Source organism: Oryx dammah, unplaced genomic scaffold (assembly GCF_014754425.2).
Source record: "Oryx dammah isolate SB20612 unplaced genomic scaffold, SCBI_Odam_1.1 HiC_scaffold_27, whole genome shotgun sequence".
Lineage (NCBI taxonomy): Eukaryota > Metazoa > Chordata > Mammalia > Artiodactyla > Bovidae > Oryx > Oryx dammah.
In genome coordinates this window covers 16,918,160-16,944,282 of record NW_024070211.1, presented here as the reverse complement: position 1 = coordinate 16,944,282, position 26,123 = coordinate 16,918,160, and the positions used below count along the sequence as shown (strand labels likewise).

The following is a 26,123-nucleotide window of genomic DNA, read 5'->3' as shown; positions in this document are numbered from 1 at the left end:
GGCTCCAAGGCTCGGCCTTCTGTGGAAAGCTTTCTTAATATGCAAATTCTTCACTATTGGATTTCTCTTTTCAAGTGTGTTCTCACTGAGAGCCCTTAAGCAGATCAAGACTTTCCCGGGTAAAAGGCTCCTTAAAAATGATATCTGCATGTAAAGGAGAAGCTTCTGAAACTGCCAGGAAGCAGAACTTCCAGCTATCAAGTCAGGCCTGACCACGAAGGGAGGGAGCCCAGTTTCTCAGAGCTTCGCAGGTGTGAAACCCTCACTTTGGATCTTTGTGCCCCACCGTCACCTAGGCCTGGGCCCCTCTGTTCAGAGTTGCCCTGCACCAGTGCACACGTTAGTCCTGGGTAACTGGGAACTCAAAACGAGATGGCTGTCACCCACCAGAAGCTCAGATCCAGGGAGGAGGACAAGCCTTGAAATGAGCCAGCTTTCCACTTTCCAGAAGCCCAGCTCCCTTTACCCTCACAACCAGGAGGTTCGGGCCTCAGTGCCTCCTGGACAGAGCAGATTCACCCTGGGGCGACTGTTGGGTCAGTAAGCACTGGGTATTTTAAGGCTTGATGCCCTGTCTGGGCTGCCCCCACGTTGGCATTTCCAAGACTAGGTCTCTTCCCCTGAGCTTCTCCTCGACACTCTGACCTTCACCCTCTTACCCTCTGACCAGGTGACACCCCCAGGAAGGGGTGCCCTATCCTCCCTCTAGCCTCAGATGGGGTTTAAGCTGAAATAACTGAGGCAAACAAGATTCCTCTCTCCTGTTACGTCCTTTCCCAATGCCACCAAGAGATCACTTGGTTAAAATGGACATTTTTTCCCCTGATTATATAAGATTTCATGCCTATATTTGCTACCCACTCTTGTCACTTCTCTTGGAAATTGTTCCATGCAATATATCATTTTTAACAGCTACATGAGATACTGTCATCTGACTATCCTTAATTGATCAAATGAGCCTCTGCAGTTTCTGCATATTGCTGGCTCCCAGTGCTGATCAGCAAATACTGGCTATGATGCCTGCTGGAGTCACAGATGGGGAAGGCAATAAGGGAAACAGTGCATCTGGCTAAGCCAATAAGGGAAACAGTGGCTCATGATCTGTAGTCTACAGATCAAGCAGGCTCTGGGGTGGGCTTAATCCAAAGATCCCATTTCTTTCTTTTTCTCCACTCTGCCTTCCATCAAGTTAGCTTCGTACTAAGACCCCTTGTGGTTGTAAGATGGCTGCCAACAGCACCTGTTACCAAACCAAACTTGAGTCTGCTTCCCTGTGCACAGTAAAGCCAATCTACCCCCACTAGGTTGTGATGAAGGAAAGTGCAGTGTTTATTGTAAGGTACCAGACAAGGAGTCTGGGGCAGCTAATGCTCAATGAACCTATGCCGACATAGGGCACCACATTCTCGGGGTGGAAGCTGTCAACATAGTCTATAATATCTCCTTGCTAACAATTTTAGTTGCCCACTTACATATATACTCTTATTATCCTAATCATTAACTGCTCAGTTTTGTACTTGGGAGGAGCCCTGCTGTGTTCTGCTCAGTTTGAATATGGCTGATTCTCTGTTTAAATTCTTACCAGCTCTCTTGGCTCAACTGACTATTTTTGTCACTACATGTTCACATTCTTTGAATCATTAATTCTTGAGCCGGTCTTTTGTGACTCAGGGGAGGCCTAGGTGACTACAGCTTTTCTACAAACAAGAGGCAGGCAGAGAATATGGGGAAGGAGTCTGTCTCAGGAAGGTCCCATGGCCTGACACACCCAGGACCATGAAGGCTGACAGCGTATTTTACACATAAATGTGCCATATTTGTTTTGAGCTAAAAACACTTAAAACACAGATGATGCAAGAATGGCATCCTAATCTCCCCTTTCCTTCCTGAAAATAGGAAATTAAAAACTCCCACATGAAAGAAGCCTTCAGTGTACTAGAAAGAAAGTAATATTCTTATCAAGGACAAAACTGACAGTTGAGACTGAGAGAATCCTATACAAACAGGCTTTGTTAAAATAATTCTTATCTTCCTTTAGCCTCCCCACACAGTTTAGTAACTTTTCCACAATTGCCCGTCTTTTTTCAACTAATATAAAAGCATATATGTTTTGTTTTTTGGGGGGGGTGTTCATTTCCTTATGAGGGCTCCAATGTCATATAACATTCTTAGAATTTGTATGTTTTCCTCTTGTTAATATGTCTCATGTCAGTTTACATCTCAAGCCCAGTCGAAAAACCCTAAGAGGGTGCAGGGAAAAGGTTGCCTCCCTGACAGCTGCAATATGTCTTTGTCAACATCCAGAGAAAGGGCCCACAAGCCTGTGCCTTTCCCAGCATTCCAAGCAGCAGTCCTATAACTTGCTCTAATTGGACCCCTTTGAGTCACAAACCATCAGTGACGGAGACCAAGGGAGTGGAATGTACTCATTGGCTTAGACCTCCCAAGGCCCACCCACAGATTTAGGTTGAATTAGCTTCCCCTAAAGTGAGTAGATTGCATGAGGGAAGGCATATGATCTGAGTGAAAATTAGGTTGTTTTAGTAAGGAAGCTTATTTATGAAGGGCTTCCCTGATAGCTCAGGTGGTAAAGAATCCACCTGCTTTGCAGGAGACCCTGGTTCAATTCCTGGTTCAGGAAGATCCACTAGAGAAGGGATAGGCTACCCACTCCAGTGTTCTTGGGCTTCCCTTGTGGCTAAGCTGGTAAAGAATCCACCTGCGATGCAGGAGACCTGGGTTGGGAAAATCCCCTGGAGAAGGGAAAGGTTACCCACTCCATTATTCTGGCCTGGAGAATTCCAGGTCGCGAAGAGTCGGACATGACTGAGTGACTTTCACTTTCAGTAAAGAAGCATGGAATGCTGAGGAGATGATCAACATGTACATTCTCAGTATTGGTTTTTTCCTTTTTTAACACTTCACCTACTGATGGATATAATAATGTGCATGTTGGCTCAGATGGTAAAGAATCTGCCTGCCAATGCAGGAGACACAGGTTCAATTTCCGGCCCAGGAGAATCCTGCATAGTGCAGAGCAACGTAGTCCGTGTGCTGCAACTACTGACCCTACACTCTAGAGCCCACGAGCCACAAGTACACGGCCTGCAAGCTGCACTTATTGAAGCCTGTATGCCTAGAGCCTGTGCTCTGCAAAGAGAGAAGCCACTGCAATGAGAAGTTTGTGCTCCGCAACAAATAGCCCCTGCTTGCCATAACTAGAGAAAGCCCACCAAAGCAATGAAGACCCAGCACAACCATAAATAAACCAATAAAATTATTTTTTTAATAGAACTTTGAAAGAAAACAAAAAACAGAACAGCCAAAAAAAAAAGAAGAAGAAAAATTGAGGGGAAAGAGGGACATACAGTCCGTAGCTATAACAAAAATCTTTCTACATACTGATTTAGTCATACCTCACACATTTTGGTGTTTTATTTTTACTTTTACTCAATTAAAAATATTTCTTAACTTCACTTGTTTTCATTTGCCCCATAGGTTACTTAGAAAGTGTCCCATGTATTTGAGGAATTCCTAGATAACTTATTGATGACTAATTACCTCAGATAATGTACCCTGTGTGTTTTCAATCCTTTGAAATTGAAGCTAGGGGATGAGTCTGTCATAGTGAAAGTGCTATATATTTTTTAAATACAATCTGACAATCTCTATTTTTCATATAAAAGTATTTGGTTCATTGATGTAAATAATTATTAATATGGTTAGATTTCAGTTTACCGTATTGGTTTAGTTTTCTGTTTATGCCATCTGTTCTTTTTTTCTATTCATCTCTTCCCTGAGTATATTTAGTCTGCCATTTATTTCATCTATTTTTTTAGCCAAACTTCTTGGTGTTGTTTCTAGTGGGTTTTTTTTTTCTAGAAACCGGAACATTCATCTTTAACTTACCCATGTTATTGATCTCAAGCCTGCCTACCACCACCTGCATGCCTCCTCCTACTTGTGAACTGTCTGTCCCTCAGCCACAGCATTTTTCCAGTCACAGAAGCTATTCATTCATGCATTCATCTATCAGGTACACTTAATGAGCACCAGGATATTGCAGGAAGGAGGTGCTAGTTCTCAAACGAAGTATAAATGGAAAAGGATATGTTTCCTTCTGGGCTTCCCCAGTGGCACAGCTGTAAAGAATCCACCTGTAATGTACAAGGAAGAGGAGATGCAGCTTCAATCCCTGGGTCAGGAAAATCCCCTGAAGGAGGGCGTGGCAACCCACTCTAGTGTTCGTGCCTGGAGAATCCCATCAACAGAGGAGCCTGGCAGGCTACGGTCTGCAAAATCGCAGAGTTGGACACAACTGAAGCAACTAAGCACGCATGGTTCCTTCCACCACCAGAAGTGACAAGGCAGTGCAATCATTATCTCTAAGGCTAATATGAAATGGTACTGTAGAAAGTAAGGCCATTACAAGGATGAAGGCAGACTCTCTTCAATCATGTCCCAAGCAGTTCCAGTCAGCTCGACTTGAATGCAAACAAGTCAAGCTTCCTATACAAAATGATTACCTGAAAAAAAAAAAAATGATTACCTGGGAACAGGCAGAAGTCTTTGAACTAGGAAAGCTAGAACGATTATGGGTGACTTGGAGCCAATTTTCCACACTGGTGCATCTGAGGACGGTTTAAGAGCATCTTTAAAATGCTGATTAAGAGCATTTTCAAATCATAAGACCAGTGCACAAGATCTGTATGTGTCAGGCTGTGCACAGAGGTGCTTTTTATAATGGCATAAAAGTCCCCAATTCTTTGGCAATGCCAAAGAATGCTCAAATTAACTGCACAGTTGCACTCATCTCACACACTATTAAAGCAATACTCAAAATTCTCCAAGCAGACTTCAGCAATATGTGAATTGTGAACTTCCAGATGTTCAAGCTGGTTTTAGATAAGGCAGAGGAACCAGAGATCAAATTGCCAACATCTGCTGGAACACCAAAAAAGCAAGAGAGTTCCAGAAAAAACATCTATTTCTGCTTTATTGACTATGCCAAAGCCTTTGACTGTGTGGATCACAATCAATTGTGGAAAATTCTGAAAGAGATGGGAATACCAGACCACCTGACCTGCGTCTTGAGAAACCTGTATGCAGGTCAGGAAGCAACAGTTAGAACTGTACATGGAACAACAGACTGGTTCCAAATAGGAAAAGGAGTATATTAAGGCTGTATATTGTCACCCTGCTTACTTAACTTATATGCAGAGTACATCATGAGACACGCTGGGCTGGAAAAAGCACAAGCTGGAATCAAAATTTCCGGGAGAAATATCAATAACCTCAGATATGCAAATGAAACCACCCTTATGGCAGAAAGTGAAAAACTAAAAAGCCTTTTGATGAAAGTGAAAGAGAAGAGTGAAAAAGTTGGCTTAAAGCTCAACATTCAGAAAACTAAGATCATGGCATCCAGTCCCATCACTTCATGGCAAATAGATGGGGAAACAGTGGAAACAGTGGCTGACTATTTTTTTGGCTCAAAAATCACTGCAGATGGTGATCGCAGCCATGAAATTAAAAGACGCTTACTCCTTGGAAGGAAAGGTATGACCAACATAGACAGCTTATTAAAAAGCAGAGACATTACTTTGTCAGCAAAGGTCTGTCTGGTCAAAGCTATGGTTTTTCCAGTAGTCATGTATGGATGTGAGAGTTGAATTATAAAGAAAGCTGAGCAGCAAAGAACTGATGCTTTGAACTGTGGTGTTGGAGAAGACTCTTGAGAGTCCCTTGGACTGCAAGGAGATCCAACCAGTCCATCCTAAAGGAGATCAGTACTGAACATTCATTGGAAGGACTGATGTTGAAGCTGAAACTCCAATACTTTGGCCACCTGATGCAAAGAGCTGCCTCATTGGAAAAGACCCTGATGCTGGGAAAGATTGAGGGCAGGAAGAGAAAGGGGTGACAGAGGATGAGATGGTTGGATGGCATCACTGACTTAATGTATATGAGTTTGGGTAAACTCCAGGAGTTGGTGATGGACAGGGAGGCCTGGCGTGCTGTGGTTCATGAGGTCACAAAGAGTCGGACATGACTGAGCAACTAAACTGAAAAATCCCCAACATTAGGGCACTGATTGAAATAAAGCATGGTTAATCATGGGCTTCCCCGGTGGCTCAGATGGTAAAGAACCGGCCTGTAATGCAGGAGACGCCAGTTGGATCCCTGGGTCAGGAAGATCCCCTGGAGGAGGGTATGGCAGCCCACTCCAGTATTCTTGCCTGGAGAATCCCATGGACGGAGGGGCTTGGAGGGCTGCAGTCCATGCGGCTGCAAAAAGAGTTGAACACAACTGAAGCGACTGAGCATGCGCATGCGCATGGTTAATCATATGCATGGGGCTTCCGAGGTAGCTCAGTGGTAAAGACTCCACCTGCCAATGCAGGAGACGCGAGCTCAACCCCCAGGCCAAGAATATCCCCTGGAGAAGGAAATGACAACCCACTCCAGTATTCTTGCCTGGGAATTCCCATGGATAGAGGAGCTTGATTGACTACAGTGTATGGGGTCTCAAAAGAGTCAGACACGATTTAACGACTAAACGACAACAAATTACATCTATGTGACACTATTTAGCCTTTTGAAATGAGAGTGTCAGTCTACAGGTGTTGACATGGAAAGATATCCACAATATATGGTCCAGGGAGAAAAGCAGATACTCGAACACTGAGTGGTGCCGTCTGCATGAATGGTTAATGGTAGAGCAGACCTATGGTAGGAGTCACGGAGTAGGAATTGTGTCTGGTTTTGAATGCTGTCATATTCCAGGACATGACACAGGGATTTACATATTTTAGGCCCTCAATAAGTATGTGTTAAGTATAATCAAGACTTTGTTAAAAACCTTGAAGGTTAACCCCCTACCTGTTAATAATAGAACAGTGGGTGATTTTTTTTCTTTTTTATTGTCTTCATTGTCTGTTCTTTTTCTGCAAGAAATATGCTGAGAAGAGGATTGACCGCTGCCTTCAGATTTACACTGTAATGAATACATACATTCCTCTGTAAGCACACACTGGGTTTTCTGGTCCCTGTTGTCTGTGTTGCTGCCTGAGAGAGCTGGAGGCCAGTGGAGGCTCTAAAGAAGCTTTACTGACTGCACTTTGTTCTTCTCAAGTTTGCCTCGCAGACAAGCTAGTGACTCTCTGATGTTAATCTACCAGATCCATGACCAGAGGGGGAAAAATGCTTAAAAACTCAAAATTCTTAGAATTCTTCCTGAGGATTATAAAGCTTCATGAGGACTTGAGTTTCTGAATCCCATTCCACTATCCAGGCAATAAAGATAAGTTCATAACTATTATGTCAAGTGGCAAGTAAACATCAGACGGAAGAAGAGGAGTTCTGAAAGACTGCAAGTGGGTAAAAATTCTTTCTACTGCAGGAATCACAGAAATGGTAATACAATGTTTATTCTCAAAGGCTGAAATAGAAACTTTCATCTCAATAAAACCCCTGAGCTTCCCAGATTAGAGAATGGCACAGAGTTCAGTATAAGCCCAAGTGAAAACATTTGAGATATTTTATGTGTATCTTTATTTTTTATCCTGCTCTGACTAAAAAATAGAGAAAAAAACATTTAAGCTTGCTTGCAAAATACATTAATAAAATATTTTTTAAGAAGTCACAGATGCTATTAGGAAGAAGAGAGAATTAACTTAGGAGAAATAATGTGAAGCCAAAGATAAGGTTGAAATGCTTGCAATGAAAGTTCTATACACTTGCTAGTTCCAAGCCACAGTTTGAGCTTCCTAGCAGCCCATACAAAGAAAGAAACAAGACCAGCTGTTTTACTCAGGATGTCTGTGAGTTTAAAAACAATCACGTGCTTAATTCCAAGACCAGAAAGGCATTTCTTCCATGTGTTTTCATAGGGAACAAGGAGTCCCATTGAACACACAGATCTGTCAGTGGAACACGTTTCCATGTACTCACTGAGCCGATCTTTTTGAATCCTTGATCCATCCCTCTGGGCAAGAGAAGTGCCAGCCAGGATCTGGTCTGAGCAAGAAATGTAACGATAAGATTCATATTCAGTGGTCAGCTCATCTTACACCAGACCCCCTGTGAACAGTGATCATGAAGTCACTGATGTCCATATGCCCAAACACATACATCCTAGATCTCATCAACTAGGGGATTAAGGGGCTGCTGAAAATGCACAGAATGAGATGTATAGGTACAGGAGCAGGGAGTCCATGGTGAGTGCTGGCCCTCAGGTCCTCCCCATGGACACAGCTGACCTTCTATTTGATATTCTGTAAAGTGGAGCTTGCTCTGAGTCTTGACTGAGGACTGGAGATGACGCCTATGAATACTGTCCTTTCATCCCCTCTGATCTCGAGGTGCCTGGCAGGGAAAGTGTGCCTCGTTGGTGAGATCTGTACATTCATGCTGTCCTGGGGAGGTATGGTCTCATTCTACTTTTAGAGCTCCCGTTAGAACTACTGTTAGAGCTTCTGGGCCACTCATGACCAGCATCATCCTGCCATAAAGCTGGATCTGGAGAGACTCAGGCTCAAGCTCCAAGTTGATACAACCGGGTGGATTTTTTTCTCAGTCTTTTATTTTTTCAATAGAGTAATACATTTAAATGAGACTTGGAAAATATAAAACAGAGTTACATACAGTTCCACTATATATTACAATTATTTTTGAGTAGATAAATTTTAAGATTTTTTAATTGGAATTTCAATATCAAACACTCAAAAATTAATAGAATGAATATACGGAGAAGTAGAAGGATATAGTAGACCTAAAAAGCATCATGAACCAATTCAAAATGATTAAGATTTATACAATTTTCACACAACAGTAGGATACAAACGCTGTTCAAGTTCCCATAGACTATAAACTAGGAGATACTGGAACACATCCAGGGTGCAAGAATTTCATGGTCTAAAGGTATCGAAATCCTACAGAGTCTGACTAGGTGGATTTTTAAAGGAAGACCAAGTTGAGTGGCTTTGAAGTCCTTACGGCACAGTTCAGCTGTTGTTCACTCCCTGCCCCACCAAGCCTCAGATGCGGACAGAGCCTCCTGGAGCTGCCTGGAAGCCATGGCCCCAGCAGTGGGTGCACATACCCTCTTTGAGGGTGCAGATCAAGGCTGGTTTTTGCCAACGCTGTGCTGAAGATGCAGACGTGCAAGCCCTGCTCAGGGAGCTTGTCGGCTGCTCTTGGATGCTAACTAAGCAGGGTGGGCTGGTGCGCACCCTTCACCCAGATGTCCTTTCAGCTGTTGCTCTCGGGTCTTCTACGAGCCCCTCAGTGGGTGTGTGGGGGTGGGATGGGGTAGAATGGCTGAAATGTGGCTTGAGTGCAGGTTTCTGCTGATGGAGGGGGTGCCCTGTGCCCCTCCCCCATCCACCCAGCCAGTGCAGGTGTGCCCTGGGTACCTGCCCACCACTCCCCCTGACACCACTGTACCATCGTGGGCCCCTCGGGGGCACTACAGGGGCTTAAGTCAGGGTTTCTGGTTCAGCGTCCTCTCCCAGGCTTCTTAACGAACCTTCATTAGACCCTAGAGTTCAGGTAAGGCTGAGATACTTAAACCCGAGAAGAACACCAGCTGTCCCAGAGATCTGCACTCCTAGTGCCCTGATGGGAACCAGTGCTGGCCAGGAAGACCACAGAGGGGAGCAGAACGTGCCACCTGAAAGTGTTCCACTTTGGTGTGTGGATTATTTTGAACTGAAGGCGATTAAGACCCTGAAAACTTAGGAAAACCTTTTTACCTCTTCTTTAACTGCCTGAAAAGTGAACGTGTTAGTCACTCAGTTGTGTCTAACTTTTTGTGATCCCATGGACTGTAGCCCACCAGGCTCCTCTGTCCAGGTGATTCTCCAGGCAAGAATACTGGAGTGGGTTGCCATTGTCCTTCTGACCCAGGATCTTCCTGACACAGGGATCAAATCTGCTTGGCAGGCAGATTCTTTACAGTCTGAGCCATCAGGGAAGCCTTAAGAGATTTCCTTTTAAGGAAGCCTGGACCAAAAAGACAGCTCTTACCAGAGATAACTTTTTTCTAATCTGAGAGACTTACCTGCCTGGGGAATATCTGATGTCAACCATCTACTCTTCCCATCTTCCTGTGAATGGCCCTCGTCCCCCAATGGCACCCCCGACCCCTAACCCTTTCTTCAGCTCAGGATGGCAGCAAAGCCTCAATTGGCCAACTGCCTTTGCATCTTCTGTCTTTGTGGGGCTCCAGTATGCACATAATTTGTTTTTCTCCTATTAATTTGTCATCTGTCCATTTAATTATTATACCAGCTAAAGAATCTAGAATGGAGGAAAAGAATCCTTTTCTTCCCCAACAATCAGGAGATGAACTTCTAGCACAGGGAGGGAGGGGAAGGAGGAAGGAAGAAAAGACTGGGATGAAAAAGAGGGAGAAGAGAGGAGAAAGAGGTGCCAGCAACTCAATCAACATTACTCCTTGATTTCTAGATCAGCACTTTTCTATCACTCCTCCTCCCAAGCTCCACTTGAGCAAATATGTGTGCTAAGTCGCTTCAGTCGTGTCTGACTCTTTGTGATCCCATGGGCTTAGCCCACCAGGCTCCTCTGTCCACGGGAGTCTCCAGGCAAGAACACTGGAGTGGGTTGTCATGCCCTCCTCCAGGGGATCTTCCTGACCCAGGGATCGAACCCAGGTCTCCTGCGTCTCCTGCATTGCAAGTGAATTCATTACCACTGAGCCACTGGGAAGCTGAGCAAATATAAAGAAGCAAATTGTTTCAGAAATTCTAGTTTCTCTTTACGTCTCCATTGCTAAACCAGAGACTTAAGAACAAGCCTGTTTGTTTCATGATTTTTAGGGCATGAACAAAGGGAAGGAAGAAGTATTCTTGGCAGCCTACCTCTTTTTCTAAGGTCTTCGTAATTTCCTGTTAATTTAAGACCTGAACCTTTGCCAGGTAAATAACACAGGTAAAGATAAACTTCACCGGCCCTGGACTCTGACCTTTGTTGAACGCCCCACCCCCTCTCCAATCTAGCCTCCATCCCACCACTGGAAAGTTTGGAATTGTTACCTGGAAATTTTGAGAAAAATAAACAGCTGAAGAGGCAGAGCATATTGATTTTAGACCAGTGAAAGTATAAAAACACCAGCACATCTGAGAGTTCCTCTCCAGTCAGCTGATAAGTTTTCCTCTCTTTCTCAAAAAGGTAACCAAATAGAGTCAATTGCCTTTCCACGTTCCTGGTAGGGCTCCCACCCACTCTGCCATCTCCCAGCTAATGCCCACCGAGGCTGTGCTTTGCCAGCATTGCACAGAACAATTTACTTAGACAAAAGTAATTTAAATAAGTATTTAATCCCTTTTTCTCCCTATTGTTGAGCACACCTATATTTCTCTTCTTGTTGGAAGGCTTCCTCTAAGTGATTTCAAAGAGGGGCTGTGACACGATAAAGGGGTTATATCCTTTATATAGTTGATAATCTAGCTAGAGATCAAAATCTAGGTTCCAAGTTCTTTCTCTTCGATACTTTAAAAATATTATTCAAATATTTTCTTAAATCCAGTGTTACTGTTTAGAAATCTGAAGTCAATTGATTTTTGTTCCTTCCTCATCCCTCCGCTACCCTTTTGCCTGAAGCATAGAGGTAATGGCTGGAGCTTTTGCTGCCAGTTTGAATCATGAGGACAAGATGGAGGAATAGTGATCCAGAATGAAACCTGTGTCTTCAAAGACCCAGTAAAACAGAGCTACAACATCAGCCATGAACTATCCATCTTTAAACTTCTACAACAGAGAAAAATAAATGTTCATTGTGTTTATGCCACTGTTATGGGTAGTCTGTGTCATTAGCAGCTAAAATGAATCTGATGTCATGTATTGATTAAATCTGCATTAGCTTATACTTTCCAGAAATCTGATTAATTTTCTCAGTGAGTTCCTGTTCACCAGATATCAGCTATCTTGGCTGGCAGCAGTTAAACATGAAAAGGACTGAAATTTAGGTTTTATCTTGAGCTCCCTCCTAGTGAGCTCAAGGAATACGAGTGGGCATAGGAATGGCCTCTGACGTGACAGTGTGAATTTGGCAACTCCCCATGTGCCACCACTGCCCACCCCCATCAGGGGTTGTAGGCACACTCTCCCGGCATGACTCTTTCCATGAGCCAGGCCTTGTGGTTGGAGTGCCCTGTTCCTGCCAGGGGAAAGAAGGGGCTGCTAGGCTGCAGGTCCACTTGTCTGTACTTCTGCCCTCAGCCTGATGTTACCATCTGGGGCTGTTTTCAGTGCCATGGGAGGCAGGCTGGGGAGAGGCTGGAGTTGGGCAATGATCTGTGGTGGCCTCTGTGGGGAGAAAAGAACACACCACAGGGTGATCAGGGCGATCGATCCCTCAGCCTGTTTCTTTCCAGGGCACCCAGCTCTCATCTGGAAAGGGTTTCCGTGTCTCTCCTACACACGTGGCCTCCCCACTGCGGCCTCCAGGAAGGTAGGGTGGGGGAGAGCACATCTCACGGTTTTTAGGTTTGTCTCTTGGTCTTCTTCAACCTCTCTCTTGCTTCCACAGCATTTTCAGGTTGGTATTCACGGGAGTGTGCCAGCATCTCAGGTACATTACCATCTTGTCAGCCCTGCATTTTTTCATTGTACCCATCACCATCTGAAGCTGATATTTATACATGTACTTGTTTATGGTCTTTCTCTCGAAAACTCCACTAGATCTGCAGCTCCACAAAGGTAGTAATTTCGCCTGTTCATAGCTGTCTTCCCAGCAACGGGCAGAGTGCATGGTAGAGATGCTTGATAAATCCAAATTGTTGACTGAATCACTGAGCTGGTGCTGGAGCACAACCTGATTCCAATGCGGGGATTCCTGCTCCATATCTTGTGCTTTTCCCACCTAAGTCCCTGGATCTCCTGGGCAAAAATGGTGTAGAGAGGCAAGAGGTCATATTAACTAAGACCACAACAATGATATTGGGTCCTTCCCGAAACACTGGCTGAAATCACTGCTGGATGATCAGGCTTAGGGCAAGGCTCCTCTGTCCATGGAATCCTCACGGCTTGAGCTCAAGAAAGCTTTGTTTTAATTGAATAGACACACAAACTCCAGGAAGAGGTGTTTCAGCATAACTACAGGGGGCAGGAAACAGGGTAAGAGCAGTTTGGGGATTATGTGGTCAGGGAGAGAATGGAGTACTAACGTGTTCTTGACCCAGAAGGGCCTTTGGTCTATACCGTGTCATAGAGGGCAGGTAAAGAGCCTTGACCAGCACTGCCCAATCCCCTAGCCACTCATTTCATGGGGCTATCTACACTTAGTTAATTTTCTATTCTGTTTCATGTTAACTAAGTGTTAACTAAGTGTTAACTAAGTGTAATAGAAAATTCAGTTTCTCAATAGCACTAGCCAGTGCTACTGATGTCAAGCGCTCCATAATAGCCACATATGGCTAGTAGCTATTGCATCCGACAGTTGTTGTTTAGTTGCTTAGCACTGTCCGACACTTCTGTGACCCCATGGACTGGAGCCCACCAGGCTCCTCTCTCCACCAGATTTACCAGGCAAGAATACTGGAGTGGGTTGCCATTTCCTCCTCCAGGGGATCTTCCCAACCCAGGGATCGAACCTGCATCTCCGGCATTGCGGGCAGATTCTTTACCGCTGAGCCACTTGGGAAGCCAGCACTAGTCAGTACAGATAATATATAAAACATTTTCATCATCACAGAATGTTCTATTGGACAAAGCTGACTTAGACCCTTAGAATGAAAGGAAATGCATTCCTACTGCTGACCTGGCCTACTGACATTCTCTTGTCTTCCAGCCCATCCCCACATCTCCAACACACACATAGATCAAAACAGCATCCCATCCCTATAGACTTCTGTTCCACAGAGAGCAACACTATCTGCCTTTACTTCCAGGGCCCTGCCGGTCATAGGATTTATTGAAACGGTGAGTCCTCGATAAGTTTTTGTTCAAGGCTGAAAGCCCCCAAAGTGACTCAAGGACCGAAGTAACAGAAGAGACTCCTGCTTCCCTTCTTTTCTCACCTCTGGTGCCCCCCACACACACACACATACCCTCCCAAATTCCAAAGGGGCAGTCAGGGACAGTCCCAGCTCCAAACTTCCTGTCCCCACACCACAAACTCCTCAGAAATATCTGCTCCAGGTCTCAGACCAGTCTTGCTTGTGAAGATACATTTGTTCACATGATATTTTTCTGTCTTACTCCACCTTCGACTCCTGTGTACTTAGAAGTGTGAGCTGCTCAGTCGTGTCTGACTCTTTGTGACCCCATGGACCGTAGACCACCGGGCTCCTCTGTCCGTGGAATTCTCCAGGCAAGAATCCTGGAGAGGGTGGCCGTTCCCTTCTCCAGGGCACCTAGTAGGTGTTCAGTAAATGTTGGATGAACCGCTGTTTCTCCTTGTCTGCCGCCCGGGGGACCTCGGGAGGCGCCACCCTTGGAGCGCTGTAGGGGAGAAAGCCCCCGCCCAGTTCCCCGGCTGAAGCGGGGCGATCCGGCCCTCGGGCCGGGGGTCGGGCGAGGCGCAGCCCTGGAGGCGTGTCCTCCCGGCCTGGGCGCTGCCGCCCCGAGAGGCGGGCAGCTGGCCCGGCAGGGCCGCAGCGGCCGCAGAGGTCGGGCGGCCGCGAGCATGGAGCGTGAGCTGGAGGCGCTGGCCGCCCGGCCCGAGAGCCCGGGCGAGCCGCCCTTCCAGGCGCTGGTGGAGGCGGCGGGCGGCCGCGGGCAGGTGCTGCTGGTGGGCGAGCTGTGGGAGCGCGAGCAGAGCCGCGCGCTGCTGTGGGACTTCGCCCAAGCGGTGTTCCCGCCCCAGCAAGCCGCGGGCAAGCCGGGCGCCGGGGCCGCCGAGGGCACGGGGCCCGGGGCGCCGAGGGCGCCGAAAAGGCACGCGACCGGGGCGCGCGCCATCCGCTCGCCGCTCGTCTTCGTGCTATGCCGCGCGTCGTCGCTGGCCGCCCGGGGCCCCCGGCGCCACCTGCGGGAGATGCTGCGGGATGTGCGAGGCCGGCGGCGGGCCGGCGCGGCGCTGGTCGGGGTGCTGGTGGCCGAGGCGGAGCCGGAGGACGCGGCGGCCCCGGAGCTGCGGCTGCTGGAGGCGCTGCTGCGCACGGTGTTCGGCCGCCAGGCGGGAGGCCCAGTGCAGGCGGCCGCCTACCGCCCTGGCCACCCGGCTTCCACCCTGGCGGTTCAGGCGGCCGCCTGCAGGGCCCTGCAAGCTGCCGGGCCCTGGCAACCAGGTGAGGGGGCGCGAGGCCCGCGGGGCGTGGGCGGGCGGCGGCTGGACACCGCGTTGGGAGCTCTTTAGGCCAGCGCGCCCCTCGCCCCCGCCTCGTGGTACCCCTAGGTAAACTGAGGCCGGGAGAGAGGCGGTGCCTAGCCCTAGACCTCCCAACTAGGGCGGAGCGGGCCCTGGGCAAGGGGCCGAGTCTGTCCCGGGAGGACCCTGAGTGCATGCGAAATACAGGGGCTTAGAGAAGCCCAAGGGACAAGCAGAAGGCAGGGGAGGTTGGTAGAGAGAGGGCTAGACTGCGCTGGGCAAAGATCTGGAAGTTTCCGGGAGGAGAAGGAGAGCGAGGAGACGGGAAAGCCAGTTTAAAGGTGGGAAAGCCAGTTTAAAGGTGGGAGGACCACGGGACTGGGACCCGGAGTTTCTGGTGCTGGGAGCGCGCTGCTAGGGATGCGGAATGCGCTACGGATGCGATGGTGAAGCGCCGTGGGGTCAAAGGAACAAGGCAAGGAATAAATGCGGGGCACTGGGAAGTTGGGGGAAAAGGATGTGAGGGACTGAGGCACAGGTTTTGCCAGCCAGTTCTTGACTGCTCACCGCGGTGTCTGCCTCTCTCCCCTCCACACTCCTAAGGAGAGGGGAGGGGAGTGAGGGTCTTTTCCCAGCCCCGGTGACTGCTGCCATCAGCAAAAGGGTGAGAATCTTCTCCATCCTGGTACACGAGGTCTTACAGAAGCTTTCCAGGGCCCCGAGATTAAAATACGGACGCTAAGTGCAGCTGGACCTGGCAAAGCTAGGAAATGCCAGAGCGATCTTTACACTTCTAGCATCATTTGCCTACTCCTCTCTCCAGCATCTGCTGCCCCCCAAGCCTTCCAGCCTCTGCCAACCCTTCTTGCTACAGAGTTTCTTAAGGTAGAGGCTGTATTCTGCCTCCCTGGGCATTCGTGTGTTAACCCAGCAACTGGGTGATGCCAGACTTAACAGGGGTGGGGATGGGTCTCCTTTTCCAGCAAGGAGACCTGGTACCCCTGATATCACAGGCTTCCCTGCCAACTTGGCCGGCCTAGGTGAAGACCATCTCTTTCAGCTGTAGATCCTGTCCTAACCTCCCCCACCCCTTCCCACATCTATTCTGTTGAGTCTGGGAGAAAGCCAGCTAAATTTGAAACTCAGTGTCTAGCATCATGAAAGACATGAAGAATGTCCTGAGGTGGATTGTCATTCAGATTGTCGCTGCCAGCACCTTTGCTGACCTGGCCCCATGGGGAAATTTTTCTGTTCCTTAGTGAGTTTGTGCCTAGAAAATTATCTGAGCCCTTAGTTTCTTAGCTATCTACTATTCCCAGGGAACAACTTTTTAATTCCCCAGAGCCAAGCTTGCTCTGGCCTCTACTTTTTTTTTTTTTAATATATTGCAGTTGCATGAAAAGCCTTTTCTTCCATCCTCCTTTCACCATTCAGAAGTGGACTTCCTCCTCCAGAAAGCCTTCCCTGACCCACTCCCCTTTGCAAGTTCACAAATCAAACCCCAGGACCCGCTTCTGCTCTCCAAGCTCTTACCATGGTGGTTTTGTCACTTTCCCGTGTGAGTTTCATCACCACTGTATTCCCATTTCCTGACACCCTGCTCAGCACACAGAATCCTTGCCTCCTTTTAAACAGGAGCACTTAAAATCTTTTAACAGTTTGCGAGGGAATCATTCTCTATTGCATTAAAGTCAATTATACTTTCATCAAAATGTATTGAACATGAAACCTTTCATTAATGACTGAAGGTCATGGGTGTAATTACAACTCATTGTCCAGAAATACCTTTCAGGCTTTTGCGGTAGGCTATGCCATGGATTCATGCCGCTAAGGTTTTGCTAGTGACCGCAAAGTTTTGCAGTCTCTTCCCTCACTGTCTGGTGGCTATTCTTAGACTTTTAGGCTACCTGCCTCTTGGTAGTGGTTCTTTACTCAGTGTATACTTAATACAACTGTCTTTTGGTTGCAAAACTAAGGACCCAATCTTATTAAATTGGGTACAAATTAAGAGTAAATGGGCCCCACATAAAGAATTATAAATAAAGATTTTCTGTGGTTTGGCTCTCTGGAGTCCTTTTTTAAAACTTTGTTCCAGTTGACCTGATTCCAGATGGTTAGGGATCCCCAGATAACTGAGGTGATACTATAATAAGGAAACTCAAATCAACATGTAATTATTTTGTGTGTAATTATCAAAAAAGATTAATTCTGTTCCTATTAAGAAATAGTTTGATGGCTTTTTCAAGAATAGTTGAATGGCCATCATTAAAAAATACAAATAATAAATGTTGAAGAGGGTTTGAAGAAATGGGAACCGCTCGCTACATGGTTGGTAGGAATGTAAAGTGGAGCAGCCATGATGGAAAACAGCATGGAGTTTCCTAAAAAAACTAAAAATGAAGTTGCCATGTGATCCGGCAGTCCCACTCCTGGTCATATATCCAAAGAAAGCCATAATTCAAAAAGGTACATGCACCCCTACGTTCACAGCAGCACCATTCACAATAGCCAGACATGGGAACAACCTGAGTGTCCATTGACAGATGGAGGGACAAAGAAAATGAGATATATATACATTCAGGCAAGAGTACTGGAGTGGGTTGCCATTGCCTTCTCTGCATACAATGCAATGTTACTCAGCATAACAAAGACTGAAATAATGTCATTATATATATATATATATACACAATGAAATATTACTCAGCCATAACAAAGAATGAAATAAAGTCATATATATAATGAAATATTACTCAACCATAACAAAGAATGAAATAATGTCATATATATCTAATGAAATATTAACCATAACAAAGAATGAAATAATGACATTATATATATATAATGAAATATTACTCAGCCATAACAAAGAATGAAATAAAGTCATATATATAATGAAATATTACTCAACCATAACAAAGAATGAAATAATGTCATATATATATAATGAAATATTAACCATAACAAAGAACGAAATAATGACATTATATATATAATGAAATGTTACTCAGCCATAACAAAGAATGAAATGTCATATATATATAATGAAATATTACTCAGCCATAACAAAGAATGAAATAATGTCATTTGCAGCAACTTAGAGATATCTTACTGAGCGAATGAAGTCAGAAATATCATATGACATCACTCATATGAGGAATTTTAAATATGACACAAAAGAGCATATATATGAAACAAACAGACTCACAGACATATAGAACAGACTTGTGTTTGCCGAGGAGGAGGGGTCATGGGGAAGGAAAGGATTGAGAGCTTGGGATTAGTAGATGCAAAGTGGTATGTATAGGAGGGACAAACAGCCAAGTCCTCCTGTATAGCACTGGGAGCTATATTCAATATCCTTTCATAAACAGAAATGGAAAAGAATATATTTTAAATGTCTGTATGTGTATAACTGAGTCACTTTGTGGCACAGCAGAAATTAGCACAACATTGTAAATCAACTATACTTCAATACAATTTTACAAACTTGTTTGAACTAAAAAATCAAGGGAGGAGGTTTATGGCTCCTTGAATTTTTTCTTTGGTGCTATATAATTGTAATTAACTTCACATCATTTTTGTTACTGTAGTTTCTCCAGTATGGTACCTACATAGGGTTTCTGGGAAAATGAAATGAAGTAATATCAATATATATAAAAACAACTGGGTTTTTAAAGTTAAGTTCGAAAACCCTACCCCCTTTTGCAAATTAGAATCTTTTTTTTTTTTTTAAGTTAGTTGAAACTAGGGCAGTTGACAGCTGAAACTTTGGTTGCTGAACTGAAAATTCTCTCAGTTGCATCAAGAATCATCTAACCCACGCCCTCTGGGACTTTGTGTTCTTTCTAGCAGAAGGAGCCTGGGACAGACCAGGCCTTCCAGCACTGCTGGCGTGCTTTTCCTGGGGTCCCTGGACCCGGGGGAAGGACCCAGATACCAGCTCCCGCAGTGGTCCAGCTCAGGGTGAGTGTGTCGCCTTCTTGGCCTCCTGAACCCTGACGGGGGGGGGGGGGGGGTGGTTTGGGGTTACAGTCAGGTGCACACTGGAACCCGAGGGATGGAGTGGACCAATATCCACGAAGGCGGGGAGTAGTGGGGTGGGGTGGGGTGGGGCCTCTAGCCCCAGGAGTCTCGCCTAAGGAAGGCCGTGTGGGCGGGGCCGGAAGGCAGAAGTCAGACTTGCCTGGTGCGGCACCTGGAGCCAAAAGCATTGTTGCCTGCCCTGCCCCACCCCCGCCCCCCTGCCCGCCCGCCCCCCGAATGATCCTGGGAGGTTCCCCAGAGCAAGTGACTTTTGAGCTAAGGGTTGGGGGATTTTCTTAGGCGGAAATGGGAAAGCTTTGGAGAGGGAACATGAACCAAGACTTGACAGAATGATGTCAAGCTCAGAAAAGGGACCCCTACCCAGAGGGTCCGGCCGGTGGGAGCGGTGGTGAGATAGATGCATAAGAAGATTGGTGAGGGCTGAGAACCAAATCAGGGCCCTGGGCCCAGGTCTCTCAGGAATCGGGAGCCACTGGTGACTTCTGAGCAAAGGCGCGCAGATTAGGGTGTTAAAGAGGTGGCTGGACTGCAGGAGCAGGGAGAGACCAGAAGCAGAGCCCCGCTAAGAGGAAACTGCACCCTGCTGGGGCGCTGGGATCCCTGCCTCGCAGGCTGTCACCTCGCTGCTACTGCTGCTAAGTCGCTTCAGGCGTGTCCGACTCTGAAATTGCCTCCTCTCCCAGGCTCTCTCGCTCATGGTGGCTGCTCCTTCCATCAGCAAGAGAATCTCCAGCCTCCTGTAACATAATGTAATCACAGGAGAGACAACCCATCACCTTTGGCACAAACCGAAATCAATGGCCTGACTATCTCATCATATTCACAGGTCCCACCCGCACACAAAGAAGGGGATTATGCAGGATAAGTGCCCCAAGGAGTGGGAAACTTGCTGTCTTAGAATTCTGCCCACACTGTCGAAAGCTCAAAAAATACAACCGGAAAAACACAAATATTAAAAATCATTTGTTTAATTCCCTCACTCAAAGGTAACTATGATTTGGATAGAGTGCTCTCTCTCCCTAGCTGCCTATTTATAACACCATGTACTATTTACATGTTAATAAATTCACTTCTATATAATAGATAAATCATCTGCAAAATGCATCACATATTTAAAATATTTAATTACAAAAATGTTGACTTCAGTCTCTGCATCATCATTTTGTATGCATCTGGAAACTAAAGGGAAAGAAAGTGAAGGAATCATAAACCACTTTATGTAAATCTTTGATCACTTCCCTCTGTAGCATAGAACAGATTGTTTAGTCTCATGTAGAAGTGAATACATTAAGATGCAAATTGCATGTACAGACCATATGTATACATTTATAATGTAGATCATAAATAGTAGATTATACATGCATACATATACTGTTTTAGAGTCTGCTTTCTTCATCAATAACATAGTGTGATTGTGCAGTATTCCACAGCAACAATTACATGTCAGCATCTTTCATCTTCTTTTTTCTTTGAGGTAATCGTAGATTCACACACAGTTGGAAGAGACCATGTAAAGAGTTTCTATGTACATCTCGCCCAGTTTCCCTCCATGGTAACTTCTTGCAAAACTATAGGATAATATCGACAACCTGGATATGGACACTGAAACAATCCACAGGCCTTATTCAGATCTCCCTAATTCTACTTGCGTTTGTGCGTGTGTTTAGTCTTAGGGAATTTTATACATCATTTTTAATGCCTGAATCCCATCATATGACTGAGTAAGCGGTAGTTTGCTCAGCCAATCCCTTTGTCAGACCTTATATCAATTAGGGTGCTCTCAGCTCCGGGTGAAGAAACCATGATGCAAACTAGTATCAACAGCCAAGGAGTTCATTATCTCGCCTAGAAGACAGTCTAGAGATGGAATCAGCTTCAGGGCTCATTGACTCAGGGGCCCAGCGACCCCGCCAAGGACCCAGGCTCTTTCCTTCTCTCCGCTGGGCTGTCCGCACTGTTTCATCTGTAGGCTGGTAGCAAGATGGCTGGAGCTTCCACTGCTGCTGGCGCTATGCTGCTGCTAAGTTGCTTTAGTCGTGGTCGACTCTTTGCAACCCCAGGAACTGTAACCTGCCAGGCCCCTCTCTCTGTGGGATTCTCCAGGCTAGAATACTGGAATGGGTTGCCATGCCCTCCTCCAGGGGATCTTCCTGACCCAGGGATTGAGCTCAGTCTCCTGTCTCCTGCCCTGCAGGCAGATTCTTGATCGCTGAGCCACCACCACTGGGAATTCTAATTATTCCTAATTATTTCTTTAGGATAAAATCCTAGAAGTGGAATTGCTGGGTCAAAGGGTATGTACCTTTTTAAGGTTTTTGCTACGCATTTTGTTGGGTTTTTAAAATAGATAGTTACTGGGGCCGACTTCTTCGCTTTCATTCCCAGCGTACCCACTCAGAAACTTTGTCCTCTCACTGGGTGATTCCTTCTCTTGTGTTCCAGGTGACCTCCAGGACTCTGAGGAGGAGCTGGTACTGACGGCCGTATATCCCAACGGAGATTGCGAGGATCCTGGAAAGGGGTCAAAACCCTGTGACAGAATTGCCTCTGCTCCCACTGAGCCCGCCAGAGACTTGAGATGAAGGCTGGACCCCTGGCTGCCCCAGCTCTAAGCTGCAGACTTGGAGCTGGCTCTTCTCACTGAGTCCCCCCTGCCTCCATGTCGACTTTGGGATGCTGGTAACTACAAGGCCCCACCTGCCGGGGGCTGTTGCATTGACATGTTACCAGCCAGGCAGTGAGACTTATGAAGCTAAGTAGGACCTAGGAAAATGTATCCTCTGGGAACCTGCGCCCCACCTTGCATCTGCTCATTCTCTGGTCACAGTGGGGTTATTATTTCTCTCTGTGCCTCAGTTTCTCTATGCCATTGAAACAGACAGCTATGGGCTTTGAGGTCCTGTGGTGCTGTGGCATCCTGTCATTGTTTGCATGAGCATCCATCATTTTGAGAGCAGCTGGACCAGAAATCATCAGATCTGAGAGAGGAGGCCTGGACCTGTCACTCAACCTTTGGGGCTTCTAGTTCTCAAACACCTAGGAGCGCTACCAGCCCAGTGGCTCTCAACCAGGGGCCAGGCTACTCCTCCAGGCAGCATTGGAAATTGTGTTGTGTGTGTGTGTGTGTGTGTGTGCGCGTATTAGGAGAGTCACTGAGACTGTGGGGCACCCCTGGAATTTAGTGGGCACCTTGTAATGTACGCGACAATCTCCAATGGTGCAAAATTGTTCCATTAAAAAATGCCAATTGTGGCAACTTTGAGAATCGCTGGGTGAGACTGTCTCCTCCCAGTCAAATTCTAGGAAGAGTCCCCAGAGCAGAGAGAATTGGGTTTCCTGGGGCTTTGGCTCCCAGAGCAAGCCAGAATAAAGATGCACTGCCATCCTGGGGGCCTCTGGGGCCAGAGTGAAGATGGTCCATGTGCTGCAGGCCCAGAGTAAAAGTAGTTTTGCGCATCTGTTTTCTCCACATTCACATTGACTTTCTGTGCCAAGTCTTTGAGAATAAAGATGCTGGGAACTGACCATGTCACCAATGGAAGGAAAGTTAGGGGTAGGAATTACAAGAGCATAGGATTTGTTTTGGATCTCAGGTCCGGTCCTAACACAAGATCAAAGCTGATGAAGCCCAGACGTGCCAAGTTCCAAAATTCTTTTTTCTCTGCTTATGAGTTCATCAGAGTCAATGATGTTCCCTTAAAAGCCAGGAAGACCACCTGTGTTTACTCAGAGAGGGAACTCTGTATTACCTCCCTTCTCCTTCTCACCTGCCCCTGGAGAAATCCAGTCTTTAGAATGGCAAGGAGAGCTCTGATTTTCCCAAGTAGAAAGCACTATCTGTGGGAAGCAGCTAAATGCATTCATTCGCGCATGATTCACTCAGCAGACATGCAATTGTGACTGCTATTTGCCCAGCACTCTACAAGATGCTACATAACTTGTGTTAGCTATTTCAGCTCTTGCTATGATGGCAACCAAACATGGAATGGGAAACCTGCTGCTGCCCAGGAGCTCTTTGATGGTAAGGAGGAGGCCTTTCTGCTCCAGGCCTCCTGTTTATTCTGTCTAACAGGGAGCCTAATCCATGTCAGACTTCCCAGGTGACACTATCGGTAAAGATTCTGCCTCCCAGTGCAGAAGAGGCAGGTTCGATCCCTGGGTCAGGAAGATCCCCTGGAGGAGGGCATGGCAACCCACTCCAGTATTCTTGCCTGGAAAAAGTCCACGAACAGAGGAGGCTGGCAGGGTACAGTCCAAAGGGTCAAAAAGAGTTGGACATGACTGAGTGAGCATACACACACAATCCGTATCAATGTGAGGGCAGGTAGGATGACAGGAAGGACCCAGCTGACTTCCCCCTACACAAGAATGGATCAATGAACTGCTGCTGGTTGTGTTTTAAAACAAGGGGCCCCATTCCTTCAACCGTGGCCACCTCATGGGAAGAGAGGAAGCGGGAGAGCAGCCTCTGTCCCCGTCACCCAAGTCCTCCAGCCAGGCAAGCTGTTTGCCTGCACCCCCACTGCAAGCTGGATCCAGACTTGCAGGCAGACCAGTTTCTGCATCAGTATTATCTCGACTGGAGGCTAGGACTGCAGAGGGCTCTGCGGTATTTAGTGGGGCCCAGAATGGTGTGTCTCAGTTAATCCAGAGGGAGTTCAGGCCGGTGCAGTCAGCAGAGAGGCTGAGACTGCTGCACTTGTGCAACAACAGGAGTGGCTGGTTCCAGTGCTGGTGTTGGAACCGTCTTCGGCAGCCTCATCATTGCTTATGCCAGAAACCCTTTTCTGAAGCAGCGACTGTTCTCATTTGCTATCCTGGAATTTTTTTTTTTTGGCCCCAAACCACATGGCATGTGGGATCTTAGTTTCCAGACCAGGGATTGAACCCACACCCCCTGCACTGCAAGGCAGAGACTTTACCACTGGACTGCCAGGGAAGTCCCTGATGATTGCTTTCTTGAATTTTGTTTGCCGTGTAACAGAAATTACTGCTTGAAATGTTGGCATTCATATTAATTATGGATGTAATTCTGTGTATCTTACTGTGACTCTGAAAACTGTAGTACTGGTGTCAGGGAAATGTACATTATTTCCAAAGTCATTTCGTTAATGATGAAAACTTTAAAAAATAGAAAGGAATTAAATAAAATGGGAAGGCTGGTAATTTTGAAGCTACTATATATTTCTACTTCTCTGTTAACCTCTTTGTAATAATTTGATTGAAGTTTTTTTAATCTGGTTGCGGGGGGCGGGAGCTTTTTTTAAGTTAGGAAATTGTCTAAGGCAGAAGTCACAAGACAGCAAGCAGCCTCTGCTGTGTTTAAAAATTTTCGTAGAGATTTCCCTGGCAGTCTAGCGGTTAAGAATCCACCTTCTGATGTAGGGGATGTGGGTTCGATCCAAAGTAAGATGGCAGCTGAGCCCGTGCACTGCAAAAAAGAGTCTGCCACTACTGAGAGCCGCAGGTACGCTTGCAAGCCTCTGGTGTGAAGGGTGGTTTGGTGACGTTCAGTCACTTCAGTCATGTCCGACCGTCTGCAGCCCCATGGACCGTAGCCCACCAGGCTCCTCTGTCCATGAGATTTCCCAGGCAAGAATACTGGAGTGGATACCATTTCCTTCTCCAGGAGATCTTCCAGACCCAGGGATCGAACCCAGGTCTCCTCCATCTCCTGCATTGTAGGTGGATTCTTTACCGCCGAGCCACCGGGAAAGCCCAAAGGGTGGTTTACACATGATTTTTTCATTACCTTCAGTATTTGCTGTGAATAGTTGAAGAGAGAAGGTCTTTCTTTACTGAGATTTGGGTTCTGCCCCCCAAATGTTAAATGGGACTGAGACCCACCTTTGCTTCCTTTAGGCAGGGTCTCCTCCCCTCCCCACCCCACAGTTCCTGCTTGGAAACCCTGGCCTGCCTTCTCTGCCATCTTGAGAAATTGCTAAGACAAGCCCCATCCTTTCAGGAAGTATGGTTGCTGTCTTCTAGCAGACAGTAGAGTTGGGTACCAGAGGGGATGCCCTTGATGGTGAGTCTCTTCACAAGGAGCAAAAGGTTGGGGTGGGCCTGTCTGAGGGGGCGATTAGAACAATGGTACCAGGAGCCATCGGCAAGGGGCCTGTGGTCAGGTCCCAGTATGGACTCTTAGGGGCTAATCTTTCTAATATGGCAGTGGTTGTGCTACTTCTGACTTGAATCAAGAATTCCTAATAGCTAATAAAATCAGACCTCGTTGCTATCTAATCAAAAACAAAATGGATCTTCCCCTTATTCTCATAAAACGTCTCTTGAAGGGACCTCTGGGAGCAGGACATCTGGGCGAATAGCAGGACCTCTGGAATCATCTGGTCTGAAAATCCCCCAGTCCTGGCCAGTGACATGTCCGCAACCACATTTGTTGCGATTGGAGAACCGGCAGCTGGAAAGTATAAGTAAACATTTAAAAAGAGACTGCCTTTTTTTTTTTTAAAGATAGCATTTAACTTGGTATTTATTAGGGTGTGTGTCTGCACACGCAAATGTTTAACAAGCCAAGACAGCCTAATGGAGCCTCCGAGAACCCTTTGTACTAGTCACAGTTTCCTCTCAAAGCCTTTGTCTACAAGAGCACTCTGCACAGGGGTCTCTTGGTGATCAAACCACAAGCTTAAGGCAAAGTTGCAAAGGGGCCAGGGGCTGAGGCCCCCAAACCTATGGCCTAAACAAGCCCCTCTCACCCGGGACAGACCACCTGGGACCCCACGAGCCTGGAGAAGGTTGACGGTGGCCACATTCACCTGAAAGCCATCCATGCTGTAGCAGATCT

The 26,123-nt window shown here is 46.6% G+C and overlaps 1 protein-coding gene and 1 pseudogene across 2 annotated transcripts; both read left to right on the top strand.

Annotated features, from left to right (window-relative positions):
• The first annotated feature begins 14,650 nt into the window (after positions 1–14,650).
• Positions 14,651–24,464, top strand: CUNH2orf72 (chromosome unknown C2orf72 homolog). Of its 2 annotated transcripts, XM_040228130.1 has the most exons (3): positions 14,651–15,254; positions 19,124–19,237; positions 21,761–24,464. In XM_040228130.1, the coding sequence occupies exons 1-3, from the start codon at positions 14,651–14,653 to the stop codon at positions 21,898–21,900; spliced, it is 858 nt and encodes a 285-aa protein (XP_040084064.1). In that variant the 3' UTR covers positions 21,901–24,464. The 2 variants fall into 2 exon arrangements, 1 of the variants encoding a protein (XP_040084064.1); XR_005718944.1 differs by lacking the exons at positions 14,651–15,254; positions 19,124–19,237 and adding an exon at positions 21,488–21,612 and having other exon boundaries at positions 21,761–21,851.
• LOC120854268 lies at positions 21,934–24,469 on the top strand (annotated as a pseudogene).
• The last annotated feature ends 1,654 nt before the right edge of the window (positions 24,470–26,123 follow it).